Genomic DNA, 22057 nt, shown 5'->3' with positions numbered 1-22057 from the left:
AGGTAAAAAAAAACACGTTCTGATTAATGCAACATCTCTTTCAACGAAGAATCATCATCATCACCATCATCATCGTTTAATGTCCGCTTTCCATGCTAGCATGGGTTGAACGATTTGATTGAGGACTGGCAAACCAGATGGCTGCACCAGGCTCCAATCTGATCTGGCAGAGTTTCTACAGCTGGATGCCCTTCCTAACGCCAACCACTCCATGAGTGTAGTGGGTGCTTTTACGTGTCACCGGCACGAGGGCCAGTTTGGTGGTACTGGCAACGGCCACGCCCAAATGGTGCTTTTTACGTGCCACCTGCACAGGAGCCAGTCCAGTGGCACTGGTGACGTCCTCGCTCGAATGTTTCACATGCCACCAGCACAAGTGCTAGTAAGGCGATGCAGTAACAGTCACGCTCGAATGGTGTTCTTAATGTGCCATTGGCATGAAGGCCAGCTTGTTGCTCTGGCAACAATCTCACTCGTATGGTAATCTTAGCGCTCTACTAGCAACGGATGCCACAGAGTTTGATTTTGATTTCACTTGCCTCTGATTAATGCAACATCTCTTTCAATGAAGAATGAAGTGTGAATACTATTTGCAGCGTAGTCTCAAACTTAATTGTCCAATGCTTGAATTGTGCCACATACAGTTTTTTTTTTAAAAGGCTTGTCACATGAAGAAAAGCAGCACTCATTATGCTTTTCATCCGAACGTGGCCGATGGCAGCGCTGCCTCGACTGGCTTCCGTGCCGGTGGCACGTTAAAAGCACCAACCGATCATGGCCGCTGCCAGACTCACCTAGCACCTGTGCCGGTGACACGTAAAAAGCACCCACTACACTCACAGAGTGGTTGGCGTTAAGAAGGGCATCCAGCTGTAAAAAACATTGCCAGATAAGACTGGAGCCTGGTGCAGCCTCCTGGCTTCCCAGACCCCGGTCGAACCGTCCAACCCATGCTAGCACGGAAAACGGACGTTAAACGATGATGATGATGAAGGCTTTTGGAAAATATGAGGTAGTTATCCTCAGATTGGAGACAAATGCTTGCATCATCAGAGTGGACTCTACTGAAGGCACTCAGGGGTTAGGTCGGTGGTAACTTGACAGTGCTAATAGACAATTTAATGATGCAGGTTGATATTGTAAAGGAAACTTTAATAGTGCCAGTTGGCATTTTAATGGAGCGGAGAGGGCACAGGGTATGAGACACTGATGATACAAAGACAATTCATGGGAATTGATATACTCTTTTACTCTTTTACTTGTTTCAGTCATTTGACTGTGGCCATGCTGGAGCACCGCCTTTAGTCGAGCAAATCAACCCCGGGACTTATTCTTTGTAAGCCCAGTACTTATTCTATCGGTCTCTTTTACTGAGCCGTCTACACATCAGCGTCGGTTGTCAAGCAATGCTAGGGGGACAAACACAGACACACAAACACACACACACACATACATATATATATATATACACATATATACGACAGGCTTCTTTCAGTTTCCGTCTACCAAATCCACTCACAAGGCATTGGTCGGCCCGGGGCTATAGCAGAAGACACTTGCCCAAGATGCCACGCAGTGGGACTGAACCCGGAACCATGTAGTTCGTTAGCAAGCTACTTACCACACAGCCACTCCTGCGCCTGATATAATTGATATAAGTATAGGAAGTTAATTTTGATGTTCTTACCTTAGCAAGATAAAACTGCATAATATCTTTTGGATTCTCTGATCGTGTCTCAGCCAACCAATTGCCATAGGTATTCAGTGCTGATGGATAAAGTTGAGCAATTTCACTACATACCTCTCCAATGGCATCCTAATGGAAGAAAGAAACAAAAAAAAAAAAAAGTAATAAACTGTTCAAGTGGTCATAAAAACATACTACAGAGTAGAATGGCTTCATATTGGTGCATCAAACAAAATTACTGTACGGTACTGCCTCTTATTACATCCTTTTACATCAACTTTGACTTTCATTCTCCCACTGAAATCAATAACAAAAGAACCAAAGTTTTAGGACTGATATAATCAACTAAAGTCATTGAAGATAGTACCCCAAAATAGCAACAACCTAATAAATGAAACCAGCAAAATTTAAAAAAACAACATATTTTAACAAAAAAACTTACAGGCATTTTGAATCCTTGAGTTTTTTTCTCTAACTTTTGTAGGATATTGTTTGGGTTAAAAGCATGAAATCTCTTGTGGAATAAAGTCCTAAATTATATTTAGGGTTAACATGATAAAATCCCCAAAGAAGTTTTTTTTCCTCAGCACTAAATATATAATGTTATATATTTAAATATATATTCAGAACGCCTTACTTCCCTGAGCATGGATACATTGAAACTCCGACGTCTGGCAGCTGACTTGGCAGACACCCATAAAATTATAAACCATCTTACAAACAATAACTCTGAGCACCTTTTCAAACTCCACCTGTCTAACACCCGTGGACATGTTTACAAAGTCAGAAAACAGCACAGCTCCCATGACTTTCGGAAACATTTTTTCACACTAAGAGTTGCTGAAGCATGGAACAAACTGCTGGCATCAGTTGTTAGTTGTTGGAGCACTGCATCCTTCAAAACTTCCATGCTTCCTGAGATTCGCCAACACTACACCTGATTTTCTCCCCTCCATACACACGCAAGCATGTATCTGACTCATACACTGTTCACTTCCCAGACATTTGTACACTACTGCATTTGCTTTATACACACTTTTGACACACTGTATACAATAATTTCATTATTATTATTAATATTATTATTATTATTATATTATTATTATTATTATTTAGCTTAATTACTTATCTTTTCTGATACCCGATTTGAGACTTGTATCAGCCAACAGCATAGTTAAATAGGCATCTCTATTTCATTGTATTTCTTTTTCTAAATACATTGAACTGACAAACAGCTGAGAGACCAGTAGTTTGAATCTAGTAAGTAACTTTTCAGTGTATCAATGGCTAAGATACTCAATTCTCAATGGCCTGGTCTCGCTAGAAGGTGCCATAATTAGGCACCACACAATGGTCGAACCATAAAACTGAGAAAACCATTCATTCCAGTAAAACACCTAAGAGGTACAATGACAGTTGTTTATCACTGTAAGTGGTGGCAGCATAATAAAATTGGTGAGTGCTTCTTTAGTTTGCAGTATTGTGTTACAATTTCTTTGTGGACTTGGACCACTAACATTAGTCCTATGACCAGTTCCTAACTCCAATTCAGAATGGACTTGGAAAAAAATTACCAGTTTATTTAGTCCTAAGCTTTCTTAAAAAATACTCATTACCAATTTTTAATACAATCCACTACATTTACAAACTTCTGTATCCTTGATGGTACAAGTTTTTCATTTACAGTCGTGAAGACCTGTTGAGGCAAGTGAAAATCAAAATCGAAATCGATCCACATCAATGGAATTTGTAGTTTGTGGTACCAGTGCCGGTGGCACATAAGAGAACCATCCGAACGTGGCCGTAGCCAGCACTGCATCGACTGGCCTCCGTGCTGGTGGCACGTAACAAACACCATCCGATTGTGGCCGTGCCAGCCTCACCTGGCCTCCATGCCGGTGGCACGTAAAAAACACCATCCGAGCATGGCCGTTCGCCAGCTTCGTCTGGCACCTGTGTCGGTGGCACATAAAAAGCACCCACTACACTCACGGAGTGGTTGGCGTTAGGAAGGGCATCCAGCGGTAGAAACTCTGCCAGATCTGACTGGCCTGGTGCAACCTTTGGGCTTCCCAGACCCCAGTTGAATCGTCCAACCCATGCTAGCATGGAAAGCGGACGTTAAACGATGATGATGATGATGATGATGTATGTCTGGAGTAGATTTTATAAGTTTGGATATTTGCCAGTATGAACAGACAGAATAAATATTTTTATATCTAGGTACCTTACAGATCTCACTGGAATCCCTTACAGGTCTAATCAAAGTGTTTTATTAAACCCATTATTAATCCAATCAAATCCACTTAACGACCACTGATAATCTTTATGACCACATCGAGGCACCTCAATGGCTACACTGAAGTCCCTTACTTACCATCTTTAAACTAAAGAACACTTCAACTACCATTTCTTTGTTCATTACTGCTAGGCTTTAGAAATTTCTTTTATCATATGAGCTGCTAGAAAAACCCATTCCAACATGAAATGAGGTTAGGAGATTCTCAAAGGCAGTACAAAATAAGGAACGTAATGTTGTGATTAGTCTAAAGTTACAAAAAAAAAAAAGCTGTAGTAAGGTTTGAACACAAGTTTAGATATTTGTATCATCATCATCATCATCATCGTTTAACGTCCGTTCTCCATGCTAGCATGGGTTGGACAGTTTGACCGGGGATCTGGGAAACCAGGAGGCTGCATCAGGCTCCAGTCTGATCTGGCAGTGTTTCTACAGCTGGATGCCCTTCCTAACGCCAACCACTCTGTAAGTGTAGTGGGTGCTTTTTACGTGCCAGGCGAGGCTGGCAATGGCCACAATTGGATTGGTGCATTTTATGTGCCACTGGCACAGAAGCCAGTCAAGGCGGCGCTGGCATCGGCCACGATTCGGATGGTGCTTTTTATGTACCACTGGCATGGAAGCCAGTCTAGGCGGCGCTGGCATCGGCCACGTTCGGATGGTGCTTTTTACGTGCCACCGGGACAGGGATCACAACTGCAGTTTCCATTGATTTTGATGTTGGTGTACTTGACTCAATAGATCTCCTCAAGCACAGGGTCGAAATGGCGTTTCTTCACTTGCCACCTGCACAGGAGTCAGTCCAGCGGTCCTGGCAACTGCCGGGTGCCAGTCATAGGATTGGTTCAATTTCGATTCCGATTTCACTTGCCCCAACAGGTCTTCGCAAGCAAGTAATATGAAACCATAACTAAACAACCAGCATACAAATGACAGAAAGGGTGAAGAGAACAAAAAACTGGACATACTCCCTCTAACTGTATGATGATAGTCTTCATCAGATTCTTGGCTGTAGTTTGTTCACCTCGCTTCCATAGAAAATTAGCTCTCTCAAACTCAGTTTGTAAAATTACAGATTGTTCCAATGTGTGCTTCTTCTTTAACTCATCCAGAAGGTAGAGGCAACGTTCAGCAATCTAGAAAGATCCAATAAAAGTAATATCAATGAGTGTGTGTGTATGTGTGTGTCTAGTTCTGCTTACATAAGCATTTTTGGGAGTGTATTTGTAAATAAGAGTTCTTGTCCACAGCAGCTGAGGAGCATCTTGAAACAGGAAAGGAAAATATGATGAGAAGACAGACAACAAAACAGTCAACAGATTTAATTCCCTTTGGAATCCCCTCCTTCTATATGTCATTGATTTGCAACAGTTTAAGCGAAACATCAATCCTACTAATCTCAAAGGGCTTGCAAAAGCCATAGGCATCGCTCCTTCCAGAAAACTTACTGAATAAAATAAGAAAAATGTTATCATCATCATCATCATTTAACGTCTGCTTTCCATGCTGGCATGGGTTGGACGGTTCAACTGGGGTCTGGGAAGTCAGAAGGCTGCACCAGGCCCAGTCTGATCTGGCAGTGTTTCTACAGCTGGATGCCCTTCCTAACGCCAACCACTCCGTGAGTGTAGTGGGTGCTTTTTACGTGCCATCCGCACAGGTGCCAGACGAGGCTGGCAAACAGCCACAATCGGATGGTGCTTTTTATGTGCCACCGGCACGGGGACCAGACGAAGCTGGCAACGGCCACGGTCGGATGGGGCTTTTTACATACCACCGGCACGGAGGCCAGTTGGGCGGCGCTGGCTACGGCCACGTTCAGATGGTTCTCTTATATGCCACCAGCACTGGTATCACAGCTCACTGGTATCACCAGAGATACATTGTGTATACAACTTTAAATCATGTCACCCGTATAGTCAACCAGGTGATACATGAAGTCAACTGCTACAAAGGTAAAGGTGACACATTAAAGAGGAATAATTACAGAGGTATCAAATTGTTGGATCAGGTGATGGAAGTCACAGAGAGGGTCATAGCCCAACTAATTAGGGAGAGAGTTAGTTTACATTATTTACATTTGCCAGAGATTTGTCTTCATCTTGTTTGTTGTTAACACGTTTTGGCTGATATACCCTCCAGCCTTCATCAGGTGGGTGTCTTGGGGAAATTTTGAACCTAGGTTCTCATTCCTAAGGTATTTTTCAATATTATTAATATTATTGTTATTATTATTATTATTATTATTGCTTGGAATCGAACTCGGAATCTTGGGGTTAGTAGCCTTCGCTCCTTACCACTACGCCATATGCCCTTGGGCAATTATGGAGTGAATGTTAGGGCTTATAAATCTAATATTCTCCTATCCTTCCTTAATACCCATATGCTGTTCATGTCTGCACTCGGTCTGCTTAGGAGGTTGTTGTGTCCTAACATATGCGCTGCTTCTTTTAGTTTTCGTATTTTCCAGTGCTGTTCTCTGTCTATTATTTTAACTTCATCCCACAAGGGAAGGTGGTCTCCATTTTTCTTTACATGATCAGCTATAACCGATTTATCAATATCTCCTCATGCCACAGCTTTGCGATTTCCTCTATCCTTATTTTGAGGGGGCGGCATGTTTTGCCTTTGTAAAACCTACAACAGCTGCATGGGATGGAGTACATGAAGTCTTTGGTTATATTCTCTTCTGTTGGTGGTTTTATTCGAAGGAGATATTTACTTTTGAATACTGTCCTGATGTCATATGGGCCGCATATCTTTTGTATCTTTTTGGAGAGGCCTTCCACATAGGGTAGACAGACTGTGGACAGTTTATCGGTTTCATCCTCACTTTTCTTTATAATTGGAGTGGATAATATGTTTTTGGGGTAGTTGTTGCTTAACAGATCATTATTGAGCTTGATCATTTCTTTGTGGTGTGTATCACAATCGCTACTTATATTCTTTGCATGATGTTTTAGGCACTGAGCAATCCCTTTCTTTACACTGTATGGATGGTAGGAATTGAAGTTGAGGTATTGTCCAGTAAATAATATACATAATTCTTCATCTCTTAAATACATAACTATAGAGTTAATTTAGATGAGATGCAGTTTGGGTTTGTGCAAGGGAGAAGCACCACTGATGCTATGTTTCTGGTAAGACAGCTGCTGGAGAAATTCCTAACCAAAGATAATCTATACTTGGCTTTCGTTAACATGGAGAGAGCCTTTGACAGGGTCCCCTGATTCTTTATCTGGTGGTCAATATGGAAACTCGGAATAGATGAGTGGTTGGTGAGAGCTGTACAAGCCACGTACAGGGATAGATACTGTCAGTAAGGTGAGGGTTGGCAACAAATATAGTGAAGAATTCTGGGCAGAAGAATGGGTTCACCAAGGATCAGTCCTCATCTCCCTCTTATTCATCATAGCTCTCCAGGCTATAACACAGGAATTCAAGATAGGTTGCCCCTGGGAGCTCCTTTATGTTGATGACCTTGCCTTAATAGCTGAGTCACTACCAGAACTAGAGACGAAGTTTCAGGTGTGGAAGCAAGATCTAGAATTGAAGGGCCTTAGAGTCAATCTAACAAAAACCAAAGTCTTGGTAAGTAAGAAGGCAGACAAATCACAAATCCCTTCAGGTGGCCCTGTTTGAGCTGTAGAAAAGACATAGAAACTCCAGAAGATGCACCAGATGTAAGCAATGGATACATAAGAGGTGTAGCAATATCAAAAGAAGGTTAAACGGGAAGATAGTTTTTGTGTGTGATAGATACACAGGGGCAATAAACACCGAAGATGTACAGAAACCCTCTCCATCACATGCTAGGGTGAAAAACTAGAAGTAGTTGATAGCTTCTGTTACCTAGGTGATAAATAAGTACCAGTCATATACTAAAGTTGATTCAGTCAATTACACCCAACCCCAAAATCTCTGGCTTTGTGGTCTATCATATTATTAGCATTAATATCACCTTTGATATTAATGCTAATATTATTAGCATCAATATTAGCTTTGCTGATAAAGAGATTCTTTTTTTGAGCAAAGAGTAGCTTGTATGATGTTTGTGCATGAAATGTGATGCTACACAGTAAGATGTAGGTATTCAATACAGAGGATGATCAAAGGATGGAAATAATTAAGCGCAGGAGTGGCTGTGTGGTAAGTAGCTTGTTTACCAACCACATGGTTCCGGGTTCAGTCCCACTGCGTGGCACCTTGGGCAAGTGTCTTCTACTATAGCCTCGGGCCGACCAAAGCCTTGTGAGTGGATTTGGTAGACGGAAACTGAAAGAAGCCCGTCGTATATATGTATATATATGTGTGTGTGTATGTTTGTGTTTGTCCCCCTAGCATTGCTTGACAACCGATGCTGGTGTGTTTATGTCCCCGTCACTTAGCGGTTCGGCAAAAGAGACCGATGGAATAAGTACTAGGCTTACAAAGAATAAGTCCCGGGGTCGAGTTGCTCGATTAAAGGCGGTGCTCCAGCATGGCCGCAGTCAAATGACTGAAACAAGTAAAAGAGTAAAGAGTAAGCTCTACTGGATGTGTAATGTTAGAATGCATGAAGTACCTTGGGAACAGGTGAGCTGAGAGAAGAACTGGGTGAAAGGGGAATCAAGGAAGAAGGTTGTATTGGTATGGACATGGAAATGCATATGAATGATGACTTGAATAAAGAGGTGCCGGGATATGTGTGAAAGAGGAAACCGTTTAAGTAGAAAACCACAGAAGATACGGGAAGAAGTGATGGAAGCTAATCTCAAGATGTAGAATGTCATAAAAGAGATGACAGAGGAACAGAAGATGCTGTGTTGGAGAGGACCCGTCCAACCCATGCAAGCATGGAAAAGTAATGAGAATGATTATTATGGCAATGGATCAGCTGAACTGATAGAATGTCAGCAGAGTATTAAAAAAATACTTTCTGCAGCGCCGCCTTGACTGGCTTCTGTGCCGGTGGCACATAAAAAGCACCATCCGAACGTGGCCAATGCCAGCACCGCCTTGGCTGGCTTCCGGGCCGGTGGCACGTTAAAAGCACCAACTGATCGTGGCCGATGCCAGACTCCTCTAGCACCGGTGCAGGTGGCACGTAAAAAGCACCCACTACACTCGTGGAGTGGTTGGCGTTAGGAAGGGCATCCAGCTGTAGAAACACTGCCAGATCAGACTGGAGCCTGGTGCAGCCCCTGGCTTCCCAGACCCCAGTCGAACCGTCCAACCCATGCTAGCATGGAAAACGGACATTAAACGATGATGATGATAATGATGATTTAACTGTGCTCTTTTATATTCTGAGTTTAAATCCTGATGAATCCTAATTTGGTTTTCATCTTTCTGTAGTAAAAGTAATAATGCAAACTGAATTAACTAAAACTTCCTCAAAAATGTGTGATCTTGTGCCAATGTTAGTTACACTTGAGGATCCCAGAAGTGTGCTTAATACCATAGAATAAAAATTTGCCAAAAAGCAGGGAAATAGCAGTTGACAAAAAACAACCACCACCATAGAAACTAACAAAAATTACAAGAATATTATCAAAATGAAGTTGTTGTAATACAAGTATGTGATGGCAAATATTTTACCTCATATTTGCCATCTTGACAAGCAGCTTTGATAAGGTTCTGGTACTGCCTGGCAAGACCATCAAGTTGATGTCCTGGTTGTTCACCACACACTGATAGCAACACACAACACAGATGTTGTACTGGCTCCACAAACTCAAAGTCAGCCCTCCAAATCTGCCGCTGTATTTCCCATTTCTCAAGAAGCGTGTGCAATTTATTGCTGAAATATAAGAAAAATTGTTTGAGTCAATGTTTTAAGGTCGATGTTACTATTCATGTTTGGAGAGGGACAATAAAATAAGTACCAGTCATATACTAAAGTTGATTCAGTCAATTACACCCTGCCCACCAAAATCTTTGGCTTCATCATCATCATCATCGTTTAACGTCCGCTTTCCATGCTAGCATGGGTTGGACGGTTCAACTGGGGTCTGGGAAGCCCGAAGGCTGCACCAGGCCAGTCAGATCTGGCAGTGTTTCTACGGCTGGATGCCCTTCCTAACACCAACCACTCTGTGGGTGTAGTGGGTGCTTTTTATGTGCCACCGACACAGGTGCCAGACGAGGCTGGCAAACGGCCACGCTCGGATAGTGTTTTTTATGTGCCAAGATATTATTAGCATTAATATCATCAATGCCCTATTACCTTTGCTGATAAAGAGATTCTTTTTTTGAGCAAAGAGTAGCTGAAACCATGGAAATATATAAAAACCACACTGTCACTTGTTTGTTCAAAGATAATATTAGCTAACCCCTAATATTTTTTTAATATCACTATAACTAAAATAGCCTGGCACACACTTCATACTACAAAATGCACATAAGTCTGTAATAGCATCAGTCTCACTATTCAACACACTGCATAATATCCTGTTATAGCCTTATTCCCACATCCAACCACTCTATATCTATAATCAAACCAAAGTCAACTTTGCCATTTATCTTTCCAGGGTTGATACTTTATTATTCTCTCTCTCTCACACACACACAATATCTGCAGTTGATGACCAGACTTTACAGTCCTTTCAAAAAATGCTTTTCACCTTTGTCCATAAGCACATTCTATTGTACATAAGGCTGAGGGATGCTATATACACACACACACATTCATATGTATTAGTTTACTTGTTCGTAAATAGTGCATAGAAACGTTGATACCTTTTTGTGTTGCTGTCCCTGTCCAGTTCTAGCATTTCAGTTAACTGTGCAAGACATGCTAGTCTACTGAGGGCAAGATATAATGGACTGCAGCTCTCTAAACTACTTTCACGTAATGTCCTCATCACAGATAACCTGAAAGAAAAAGAGAATCAGAGAATCACACCATTTACACACACATATACAAGATGCAATGGGTAAATTGTCATCATTTTATATTTTTAATTTCATGCATGGGCATTGCTTGTTTTTGATTTTGTTGACTACACAGTATAGTAGGGTCAGTTGGGCACCGTCTGTGAGAAAAACGGCACCATGACACAATTCACTCTGCCAGAAATTTGGAAACGACATGTACTACTTGGCATTCATGCTGGAAGATTCAATATGAACATTTCAGAGTGTTTGGGTGGTCAATCTGAGGACAGTGCAGAGGATTCGGAAAGAATCGGATGAGTCTAATTGGAGATCACAAAAGTAATGGCAACTCAGGAAATTCACTCTGATCGTTCTGTTAAGAAAATAACTCCTGAATTTATTGGTGAGATCCAGGCTAGGATTGACAATGATCCTTCCAAGTCAATCAGGTCCATTGCCAGGGACATGGGAGTGTTTGAATTTCTTATCAGGCAGGTAGTGCATGAAGACATTTGATATTCCACATACAAGATGAGAAAGGGCCAATTTTTATCCCAAGCCATCAAGGACAAGAGGAAAGACTATGCTACAAAGCTTTTGAACAAACTCAAGCATCCCTTCCAACCGAACATGCTTTGGTTCTTCTCAGACACAAGAAATTTCTGCCAGAATAAGATGGTGAACACACAGAACAACTGTTGGCTTGCCATGTCCCTGAAAAATGTACCAAGATTGATAAAAATCAAACATCCAGTCAACATCATGGTGTTTGGAGTGATCACAAGTGATGGCAATATTATACCTCCACTCATCTTCCCACATGACATCAGACTCAACACAGAGGCCTACATCAAGTGCCTGGATGAGGCAGTGCTGCCCTGGGTCAAGAGGGTGGCTGCTGGAAGACCCTATGTCTGGCAACAGGACTCTGCACCATATCACACAAATATTTTTATTGTTGTTTAATCCCAGGTTAGTCTTGATTGAGCAGAACTGTCACATAAAATGCACTCCAGTTAAACCATTATATTTTTCTTCAAGGCAAAGTGCACCTAGGAAGACAGTAGCACATGATTTGAGAGAGATTTAGCTGCTACTTTTAGAAGACTAAGCAACTATATGTAGGCTGATTTGAGTAAAAATTGGGGAACTGGTGCTTGCTGTAGCCACAACCTATGCCTCTTTACATGTGTACAAACCTATAATGACATGAAATGTGATAACTTGTTGAAGAAGTGAGTACTCCAGCGGCGAGCTGGCAGCAACGTTAGTATGCCGGGTGAAATGCGAAGCCGTATTTCGTCTGCCGTTACGTTCTGAGTTCAAATTCCGCCGAGGTCGACTTTGCCTTTCATCCTTTCGAGGTCGATAAATAAAGTACCAGTTACACACTGGGGTCGATATAATCGACTTAATCCGTTTGTCTGTCCTTGTTGTCCTCTCTGTGTTTAGCCTCTTGTGGATAGTAAAGAAATAGGTATTCGTCTGCCGTTACGTTCTGAGTTCAAATTCCGCCGAGGTTGACTTTGCCTTTCATCCTTTCGAGGTCGATAAATAAAGTACCAGTTACACACTGGGGTCGATATAATCGACTTAATCCGTTTGTCTGTCCTTGTTTGTCCTCTCTGTGTTTAGCCTCTTGTGGATAGTAAAGAAATAGGTATTTCGTCTGCCGTTACGTTCTGAGTTCAAATTCCGCCGAGGTCGACTTTGCCTTTCATCCTTTCGAGGTCGATAAATAAAGTACCAGTTACACACTGGGGTCGATATAATCGACATAATCCGTTTGTCTGTCCTTGTTTGTCCTCTCTGTGTTTAGCCTCTTGTGGATAGTAAAGAAATAGGTATTTCGTCTGCCGTTACGTTCTGAGTTCAAATTCCGCCGAGGTCAACTTTGCCTTTCATCCTTTCGAGGTCGATAAATAAAGTACCAGTTACACACTGGGATCGATATAATCGACTTAATCCGTTTGTCTGTCCTTGTTTGTCCTCTCTGTGTTTAGCCCCTTGTGGGTAGTAAAGAAATAGGTGTAATCCATGATGGAAAGTCATTGATCAGCTCAATTAAGGCCAACTTGAAGGAGTGGAGCTGGGACCAAGCATCAACACAAACAACAAAAACATGTTCTTACTTTGCAAAGTGTACTGCTTCTAAAGCTGGTTCCTCCTGGTTGCGTGACAGATAGGTCATTGCAGCGTACAAAGATTTGTGGAAGTCCCAGCTGGTGCTTAACCTGGAAAAATATAAGAGAAACATATATTTCTAAGAAGTTCTGATTACATGATGAAGAGGGTGAGTCTGACAATATATAGTAAAGATAACTCTCTGGAGGGTACTGAACTGTAGGAAAAGAGAAATGTGTGTGCATGTGTGTGCATGTGTGTGTGTGTGTGTGTGTAGCTGTACAGGTATTCACAATCAACAATCTCAATACTGACAAAGAATTTTCCATTTTGAGACCATAGGCATACTTTCAAGAAAACTCTTAGATTATTCCAATATAGACAGAAAAAAAAAATTAAAGAAAACAACTTACCTAGTAGGTACATCTAGGTTCCACTGCGCTGTCCTCCAGGCAGCTTCATACTGTAATTCTTGCAGTTCAGGGGAGATGGAACTGTCCAGTTTATTGAGGTAGGTGCCCAAAATGTGGTTCAGTCCACATTTATGCAATGACTGTCAATGGCATAAATAAATGATACTATATTATTGTCACTTCCCTATATAGCTGAGAGAAAAACATGCCAACAAGGTTTTTCTAACTTAAAACCAAGAGTGAGTGTTCAGAGATGGGTGTCTAAGTTCCTATAAGTGGATCAACAATTCATATTGTTTAAATTTTCAGATTTAGTTAAAATTTATTAGCATGAAAATTAAAAGGAAATTATTTGTGTTCATCTCTTAAACTGTACAAGTGATATGGCACAGGGAACATCCAGCCCTTAATATGCAATGTTATGATAATGACTGTGATGCCCATCTTTGAACACAGCCATGGATAATGTCGATGATAAGAATATTAATCCTAGGTGGCAAGCTGGCAGAAACGTAAGCACGCCGGGCGAAATGCGTAGCCGTATTTCGTCTGCCATTACGTTCTGAGTTCAAATTCCGCCGAGGTTGACTTTGCTTTTCATCCTTTTGGGGTTGATAAATTGAGTACCAGTTATGCACTGGGGTCGATGTAATCGACTTAATCCCTTTGTCTGTCCTTGTTTGTCCCCTCTATGTTTAGCCCCTTGTGGGTAGTAAAGAAATAGGTATTTCATCTGTTGTTACGTTCTGAGTTCAAACTACGCCAAGGTCGACTTTGCCTTTCATCCTTTCGGGGTCGATAAATTAAGTACCAGTTACGCACTGGGGTCGATGTAATCGACTTAATCCCTTTGTCTGTCCTTGTTTGTCCCCTCTATGTTTAGCCCCTTGTGGGTAGTAAATAAATAGGTATTTCATCTGTTGTTACGTTCTGAGTTCAAACTACGCCAAGGTCGACTTTGCCGTTCTTCCTTTCGGGGTCGATAAATTAAGTACCAGTTACGCACTGGGGTCGATGTAATCGACTTAATCCCTATGTCTGTCCTTGTTTGTCCACACTATGTTTAGCCCCTTGTGGGTAGTAAAGAAATAGGTATTTCATCTGTTGTTACGTTCTGAGTTCAAACTACGCCAAGGTCGACTTTGCCGTTCTTCCTTTCGGGTATCGATAAATTAAGTACCAGTTACGCACTGGGGTCGATGTAATCGACTTAATACCTATGTCTGTCCTTGTTTGTCCCCTCTATGTTTAGCCCCTTGTGGGTAGTAAAGAAATAAGTATTTCATCTGTTGTTACGTTCTGAGTTCAAACTACGCCAAGGTCGACTTTGCCGTTCTTCCTTTCGGGGTCGATAAATTTAGTACCAGTTACGCACTGGGGTCGATGTAATCAACTTAATCCCTTTGTCTGTCCTTGTTTGTCCCCTCTATGTTTAGCCCCTTGTGGGTAGTAAAGAAATAGGTATTTCATCTGTTGTTACGTTCTGAGTTCAAACTACGCCAAGGTCGACTTTGCCGTTCTTCCTTTCGGGGTCGATAAATTAAGTACCAGTTACGCACTGGGGTCGATGTAATCGACTTAGTCCCTTTGTCCTTGTTTGTCCACACTATGTTTAACCCCTTGTGGGTAGTAAAGAAATAGGTATTTCATCTGTTGTTACGTTCTGAGTTCAAACTACGCCAAGGTCGACTTTGCCGTTCTTCCTTTCGGGGTCGATAAATTAAGTACCAGTTATGCACTGGGGTCGATGTAATCGACTTAATCCCTTTGTCTGTCCTTGTTTGTCCCCTCTATGTTTAGCCCCTTGTGGGTAGTAAAGAAATAGATAAGAATATAAATCCTACTTCCTTACCTTGAGCATGCCCAGCTGCACAGTTGGTTCTGGTTCAGTCATTAGAATATCATAAGAAACAATGGCTTTCTTCCACTGGTTTTCATGTTCATAGAACTGAATTCTGTGAAAGGTAAATAATGTCAAATACAAAGTCAACAAGATAATATCAGATTTCAAGTGGATAAGTGGATATTAAAACTCAGTCCCCTATTCTTTAGACAAAAGGGACCAAATTTAGCACGTTACACTGATAGTCATAGCAATAATCTATCTCTCTATATATAAACGGCAGTTTGTCTGTCTGTGTGTCTGTCAGGTTGTACCCTCACCCTGACCACGGCTTTCAACCGATTCTGATGAAACTTGACACACACATAGCCCAATGTCATAATTCAAAACTAACGCAGCGAAAACTTTGAAAAGTTCCCCCAGTTCTGAAAAAGATCGATAAATTTGACATGGGGTCGAGAATCTAAGCTTTTTATATGCAACACATTTTCTGTCTAGGGGACACAACTCGACCTTTTTATCGCCCAAAGGGACAGCTAGGAACATCGTATACACAGAAGTATTCGAGTGAAGAGAAGATATTGCAACCTGCACATGAGCCTTCGTTCCCAAGAGGGAAAGGACTAGATTGGGATTAGTCGTTGCCTACTAGGGGCTCTTACATACCCGGGCTATGCTGCTAGTATATATATAAAGTTGAAGTTGTCTGTGTGTGTGGCAGGTTTGGTAGCCTTCAACTAACACTATCTCCTTCGAGACCCTGCAGTGCAAGTTGACCAAAATTGAGAGTATGATAGAAGAAGGCTTGCTCTTCATTCCATAGAAGATAAAATTCAAATTGGACCATGTTAAGACCAAAAATTATTTACATCAAAAAGGTGCTTTTTTTCTATGAAAATCCCAATTTTTTACGATGTTTTGACTGCTGTGTCACCATTTTTCGGTGTATTTTAACCAGAAAAATGTTCACTTAAAGAGAATAACAAGCTACATAATGCAAAATTTTTACTTTTCAAAAATTCCAATTCTAAAGGGTCGAAACAAACCCGAGTGATACTGCTAAAAAGACAACAATTTATGTAGATTATGACTGAATAAACAGTGTACGGTTGTAGTTGTTGACTAAATAGACACAGTGTGTAGATCTTATGAATATAAATTGTGTAGTATGTGTATGCTGTCATGATATATACAGTGTATTGATGTTGACTGGACAGACAGACACAATGTGCGAATAAAATAAACTACTGTGGTTTATTTTTTTAGAAATGTCATTTTCACAAAAACCAACAATTAAGTCAGAATTAACATAATTAATGTAATGAACATTAAAAACTTAATTAGAAATAATTAATGACATTAGCTCTATGACTAATGTTATTGTAATCATTTCAGCAAGTAAGGAAGATATATTTTTGCATTACTAGACCTTCTCAGTGAAGCACGGATTTCAGTCTATTTGTGTCGAGCCCTGTGCTAGTAGGGTATTAAGCGCACCATTTGAGTGTGATCGTCGCCAGAGCGGCTATCTGGCCTCCGTGTTGGTGGCATGTAAAAGACACCATTCGAGTGTGATTGTTACCAGCATCGCCTTACTGGCACCTGTGCTGGTGGCATGTGTAAAAGATTCGAGCGAGGTCATTGCCAGTACCACCTGACTGGCCCCGTGCTGGTGGCACGTAAAAGCATCCACTACACTCTCGGAGTTGTTGGCGTTAGGAAGGGCATCCAGCTGTAGAAACTCTGCCAGATCAAGATTGAAGCCGAGTGCAGCCATCTGGTTTGCCAGCCCTCAGTCGTTCGTCCAACCCATTCTAGCATGGAAAGCGGACGTTAAACGATGATGATGATGATGATGAAGGAGAATAATATCATTTCACACATTCCTGACTATATTTCTAAACAATAAAAAAAACTCTGAATCAGAAAATAATTACGAATTTAAAGCAATTCTTGATCTTGGACTCCTTCTACATACAAGGAGCATGTAGTTTCTGCAAGTATAAACTGCTCTCTCTTGTATGAAAGTTCTAAGACATATAAATGAATAAAATTTTCTTGTATGAATCTGTTTACCTTGAAGTAGGATCTGAAAGGGTTCCAGCCCCACAACCATAGGGTCCATCTGGGTCCCCAATTTCTCGATAAGCCTTCAGCAATGTACCTTGTACTTTAACATGATTGTCAGTTAGTGAGGCAAACATGGCCAAACTATCTTGGAATCTTCCGTTTGTTTCTTCAGCTGAACTTTTTTCCTCCTGACTTTCCCTGAAAGAAACAAATTATTCCAGGTATTCTTTAAGATATTAAGTTAATATTTCCGAGTACTTAATTCTGCACCATATCCATTTTCCAAACTGCTGTGAATAAAAGGCAGGGATTAAAATAAAATAAACAATAACTCTGAGCACCTTTTCAAACTCCACCCATCTAACACTCCTGGACATGTTTACAAAGTCAGAAAACAGCACAGCTCCCATGACTTTCGGAAACATTTTTTCACACTAAGAGTTGCAGAAGCATGGAACAAACTGCCGGCATCAATTGTTAGTTGTCGGAGCACTGCATCCTTCAAAACTTCCATGCTTCCTGAGATTCGCCAACACTACACCTGATTTTCTCCCCTCCATACACACACAAGCATGTATCTGACTCATACACTGTTTGCTTTCCAGGCATTTCTACATTACTGCATATGCTTTATACGCACTTTTGACAAGTTGTGGTGCACCTGAGTACTGTATACAATAATTTCATTATTATTATTTTAAAAGAAAGCTACTTAGTAACAGAGAGGTAATCTAGTTATGGAAAATTTTAAGTTAATTACATAATGTGAAAGAAATCAGAATTGAACACTAACTCTATAAAACTCTGAGCTTCATAAAAGAATTGGTATTTAAATTCTTAGTCAGATCTTTAAAATTCTCAACAGGTCTCAAATTTTGGGATATTCCTTGAACATGATTGTTGTGTGTTTAGCCAGTCACATTTATTAAAATTTGATATTGTGCCAAGAGGTCTTATCATGTAAGTTACTTGGTGACTTCACTAGTATTGGAACCCAGTGCACTCTGTAAAGTGGTTGGCATTAAGGAGGGTATCTAGTGATTGAAATTTTGTCAGACAATGAAACCTAATGCAGGAGTCTGGCTTGCTGGTTCTTGTCAAACCATCTAACTCATGCTAGCATGGGATATATATTAAATGATTTGTGCAATGTTAACTTTTATGTCATTTAGTCTATCATATCCAAGTATAGCCATAATTGTCTGATGTTTACTTCAAGAAACCTTATTCTACAACAAAATCCAAGTTCTTCCATGTACCTGCTAGCTGATCACATGGCCACAGTAAGTAAACCTGCAATGCTACAAGATAAATGATATAAGTTACAAGTTCAAATCCTGCTTAAGGCAGTGTATTGTCCTTGTACATATCATTTATTTTTGCTTCTCTCAAATTAAACATAGTGTTTATTTTAGAAATAAATACATAATTATTATAATTTCAAAGGCAGTAGATTAAGTAAAATCATTAGAACTTAAGACAAAATTTCTTGGAGTATTTAGTTGCAACCTTTTACATTTAAAGTTCAAATACTGCCAAAGACAACTTTGTCTTTCATTCTTTCAGGGTCACTCACAGAAATACATTCAAATACTGGAGTGAATACAATTGATTGACACCATCCTTTAAATTTAAGGTTTTGTGCTTGTGTTAGAAATTATATCTTTTTTCTAGGATACGTTCGAATGGTGTCATTCGAACGTGATCGTTACCAATGTCGCCTTACCTGTGTTGGTGGCATGTGTTAAAAGATTCAAGCAGTCATTGCCAGTACCGCCTGACTGGCCCCTGTGCTGGTGGCATGTGAAAAGCACCCACTACACTCTCGGAGTGGTTGGCGTCAGGAAGGACATCCAGCTGTAGAAACTCTGCCAGATCAAGATTGAAGCCTGGTGCAGCCATCTGGTTCGCCAGCCCCCAGTCAAAATCATCCAACCCATGCTAGCATGGAAAGCAGACGTTAAACGATGATGATGAGGAGGAGGACAATGATTAGCAAAACTAACAGAATACCAAACTAAACTTTTACAGTACTTAGTTTTGATTCAATACATTCTAAGCCCAAATTCTGCTTGAGTTGACTATGCCTTCCGTTCTTCCTGCATCATTCCAATAAATACCACTCCCTTACTGAGACAGCTCTATTCACAGATCCCAACTCAATAACATTTCTGATTTTGTACAAATGTGAGAAATCATTATTAATATTTTTGTTCTCTGGTCATCATGAGTTCAGCTGAGCCCTCTGTATCATAAATATTTGGAACAGGGTTCTGGTCTGAGGATATTGCATCAGCTGCGGCTTCTTCCACCCCTTCCACCATTGGTCTTGAAGGAGGTGAAAAAGGCTCAGGAATACTGCTTTTCCTCTTCTGATTAAAAGTGATACAGAGAAAAGTACATCTCCATCTATTTTTTCTAGAAAAAAAGAGAGAGGGGGAGGAGAGAAAGAAAGAGAGAGGGTGAGGGAGGGAGAGGGTGAGGGAGGGAGAGAGAGAGGGAGGGAGGGAGGGAGGGAGAGAGAGAGTTGAAGAAAAAGGCGTATATTACTTACATTTGAGCATACCACCAGATTTCAGAATACAAGATGGCTGTGAAATGTGCAGAGCAGAAGTTGGCAGCTTTTGCAATGTGGCTGTAATCAAGGTCTAACCAGAAGTTGTTCTGCCAACTTGTCTGTGGACAATTCTCACTCCTGTAGACAGGAAAAAACAACACTAAGAAATAAAAATATTTATAAATATATTAAGAGTTTAGAAATTGAACCCATGACCTAATGATTGTGAACCTGACACTTTAACTACTAGGCCATGTGCCTTCATATACAGATGCTAGATGCATGTACACAGACACACATACATAGGGTCAGAACTGGTGTATATGTGTAAATATATATCATGTAAAAGACACCATTCGAGCGTGATCGTTACCAGCATCGCCTTACTGGCACCTGTGCCAGATCAAGATTGGAGCCTGGTGCAGCCATCTGGTTCGCCAGCCCTCAGTCATTCGTCCAACACATGCTAGCATGGAAAGCGGACGTTAAACGATGATGATGATGATGATGATGATATATATATATACACACACACACACACGTGTGTGCGTGTGTGTGTGTATGTATACATATCTTGATCACCAACTTAATGGGGAGGTTATGTTAGAACACAGACTACTGCGTTGTTTACCTTGGGAGAATAGACACTGAGATTCTATATATCACTGATGGAAGATTCAGTTGCTGCTGGACGCCTGCCACTGAGGAGCCCATAGCAGGATGAACTCATGTGATCTGGCAGCCATACCAGGTGACATAATTACAAGTGCTTTTATGCACCATGAGCCCTTATGAGAAATCCTCTCAAGATAAATAACACAGTATTTTGTGTTTTAACACAACTTCGACATTAAGTTGGAGATAAAAATTACCTTGGTATTATTACTGCTTGTCACTATTACACAGACACACACACAAACACACCACACATATATATATATATACACTGTATTCGATGGCCTACAAGATGCACCTTTTTTATCCAGAAGTGGCTAAAAAATACCCCAGTGTCCAATGCATTCAATGTAGGGCTCAAAACTCACTCAAAATGGTATGTATATTTACAAAACGTATGCTGCCATCAATTGGTGAACAATCACCTACGGTATGTTTATATTGAATGTGGATGCAAATAAATTGCTTATAATTACCGGTAATAACATAAAGTTATACAGGTAAGTGGAAGAATTAAAACATTATTTTAGTGGTAATTTATTTTACAAAAATATATATTTCTTTATTGCCCAGAAGGGGCTAAACATAGAGGGGACAAACAAGGACAGACAAACGAATTAAGTCAATTACATCGACCCCAGTGCGTAACTGGTACTTTATTTATCGACCCCGAAAGGCTGAAAGGCAAAGTTGACCTTGGCGGAATTTGAACTCAGAACGTAATGGCAGACGAAATACCGCTAAGCATTTCGCCCAGTGTGTTAACGTTTCTGCCAGCTCGCCGCCTTATATTCTACAAACATATAGCCTAGGCTAGGGTGTGTCCTATGCACTCGTGCGTCTTATAGGCCATCAAATATGATATATATGTTACAGAACAAAGTATGAACAGGCAGTCTCAAGGTATCGAATTAATTTATAACATATTTATATAAAATATTGAAGAGAAATAAAATATAAAATATAGTCGGAAACCAAGTAAGCTCTGGAAGGTGAAAGTTCATAATGATTTGGCATAGACAAGTATATTCAAGGGCAAAGTAGAAAAGTAGTCTTTCATGTTGCTGTGACCTATATACATAAGTAAAATCCCTGGTGTCACAGGTGAAAGATTCACAAGGAAAAGAATGGTGCAAGTAGTACTTATCATCATCAACATCATCACATAACATCCTTTTTTCCATGCTGGTATGGGTTGGATGGTTTGACATGAACAAATGAACCAGAGTGACTTTTAACCTAGACTAACTTTCAGTAACATCTATGATCTGTAGATAACTACAAACTCGCTGAGTGGTCTAATCCATCAAAACCACGGCTGCAGCTGCCGCCACCACCATGCCTCACCAACCAGATTCTACACAAGATATCAGTTATGGAATGAAAGCCAAAGACAAACTGGCAGGAGACCATCAAGCTAGATCTTTGATTAGTCAGCTGCCAATGGAAAAATGTGTTCATTATTGGTCTAAGAAAACATGTTAGAGGCTTGTGCCTACTTCATGATTCACAAAGGAGCTACTTAGTGTAA

General features: G+C 40.7%; 1 protein-coding gene across 4 annotated transcripts in view; it reads right to left on the bottom strand.

Annotated features, from left to right (window-relative positions):
- The window catches only part of LOC115232583 (serine-protein kinase ATM), a 121971-nt gene that overhangs the window by 25263 nt on the left and 74651 nt on the right, over positions 1-22057 (bottom strand). For all 4 annotated transcript variants that reach the window (XM_036500609.1, XM_036500607.1, XM_029802548.2 and 1 more), the window contains exons 38-46: positions 19849-19989; positions 17301-17492; positions 15234-15336; positions 13382-13521; positions 12977-13078; positions 10707-10841; positions 9567-9768; positions 4955-5122; positions 1688-1816 (exon numbers count right to left, since the gene is read on the bottom strand). In XM_036500609.1, coding sequence (XP_036356502.1) covers positions 1688-1816; positions 4955-5122; positions 9567-9768; positions 10707-10841; positions 12977-13078; positions 13382-13521; positions 15234-15336; positions 17301-17492; positions 19849-19989 — 1312 coding nt within the window. The remainder of the gene's footprint in view (positions 1-1687; positions 1817-4954; positions 5123-9566; positions 9769-10706; positions 10842-12976; positions 13079-13381; positions 13522-15233; positions 15337-17300; positions 17493-19848; positions 19990-22057) is intronic.

This window comes from Octopus sinensis, linkage group LG2 (assembly GCF_006345805.1).
Source record: "Octopus sinensis linkage group LG2, ASM634580v1, whole genome shotgun sequence".
Lineage (NCBI taxonomy): Eukaryota > Metazoa > Mollusca > Cephalopoda > Octopoda > Octopodidae > Octopus > Octopus sinensis.
This window is presented reverse-complemented; position numbering and strand designations above follow the sequence as displayed.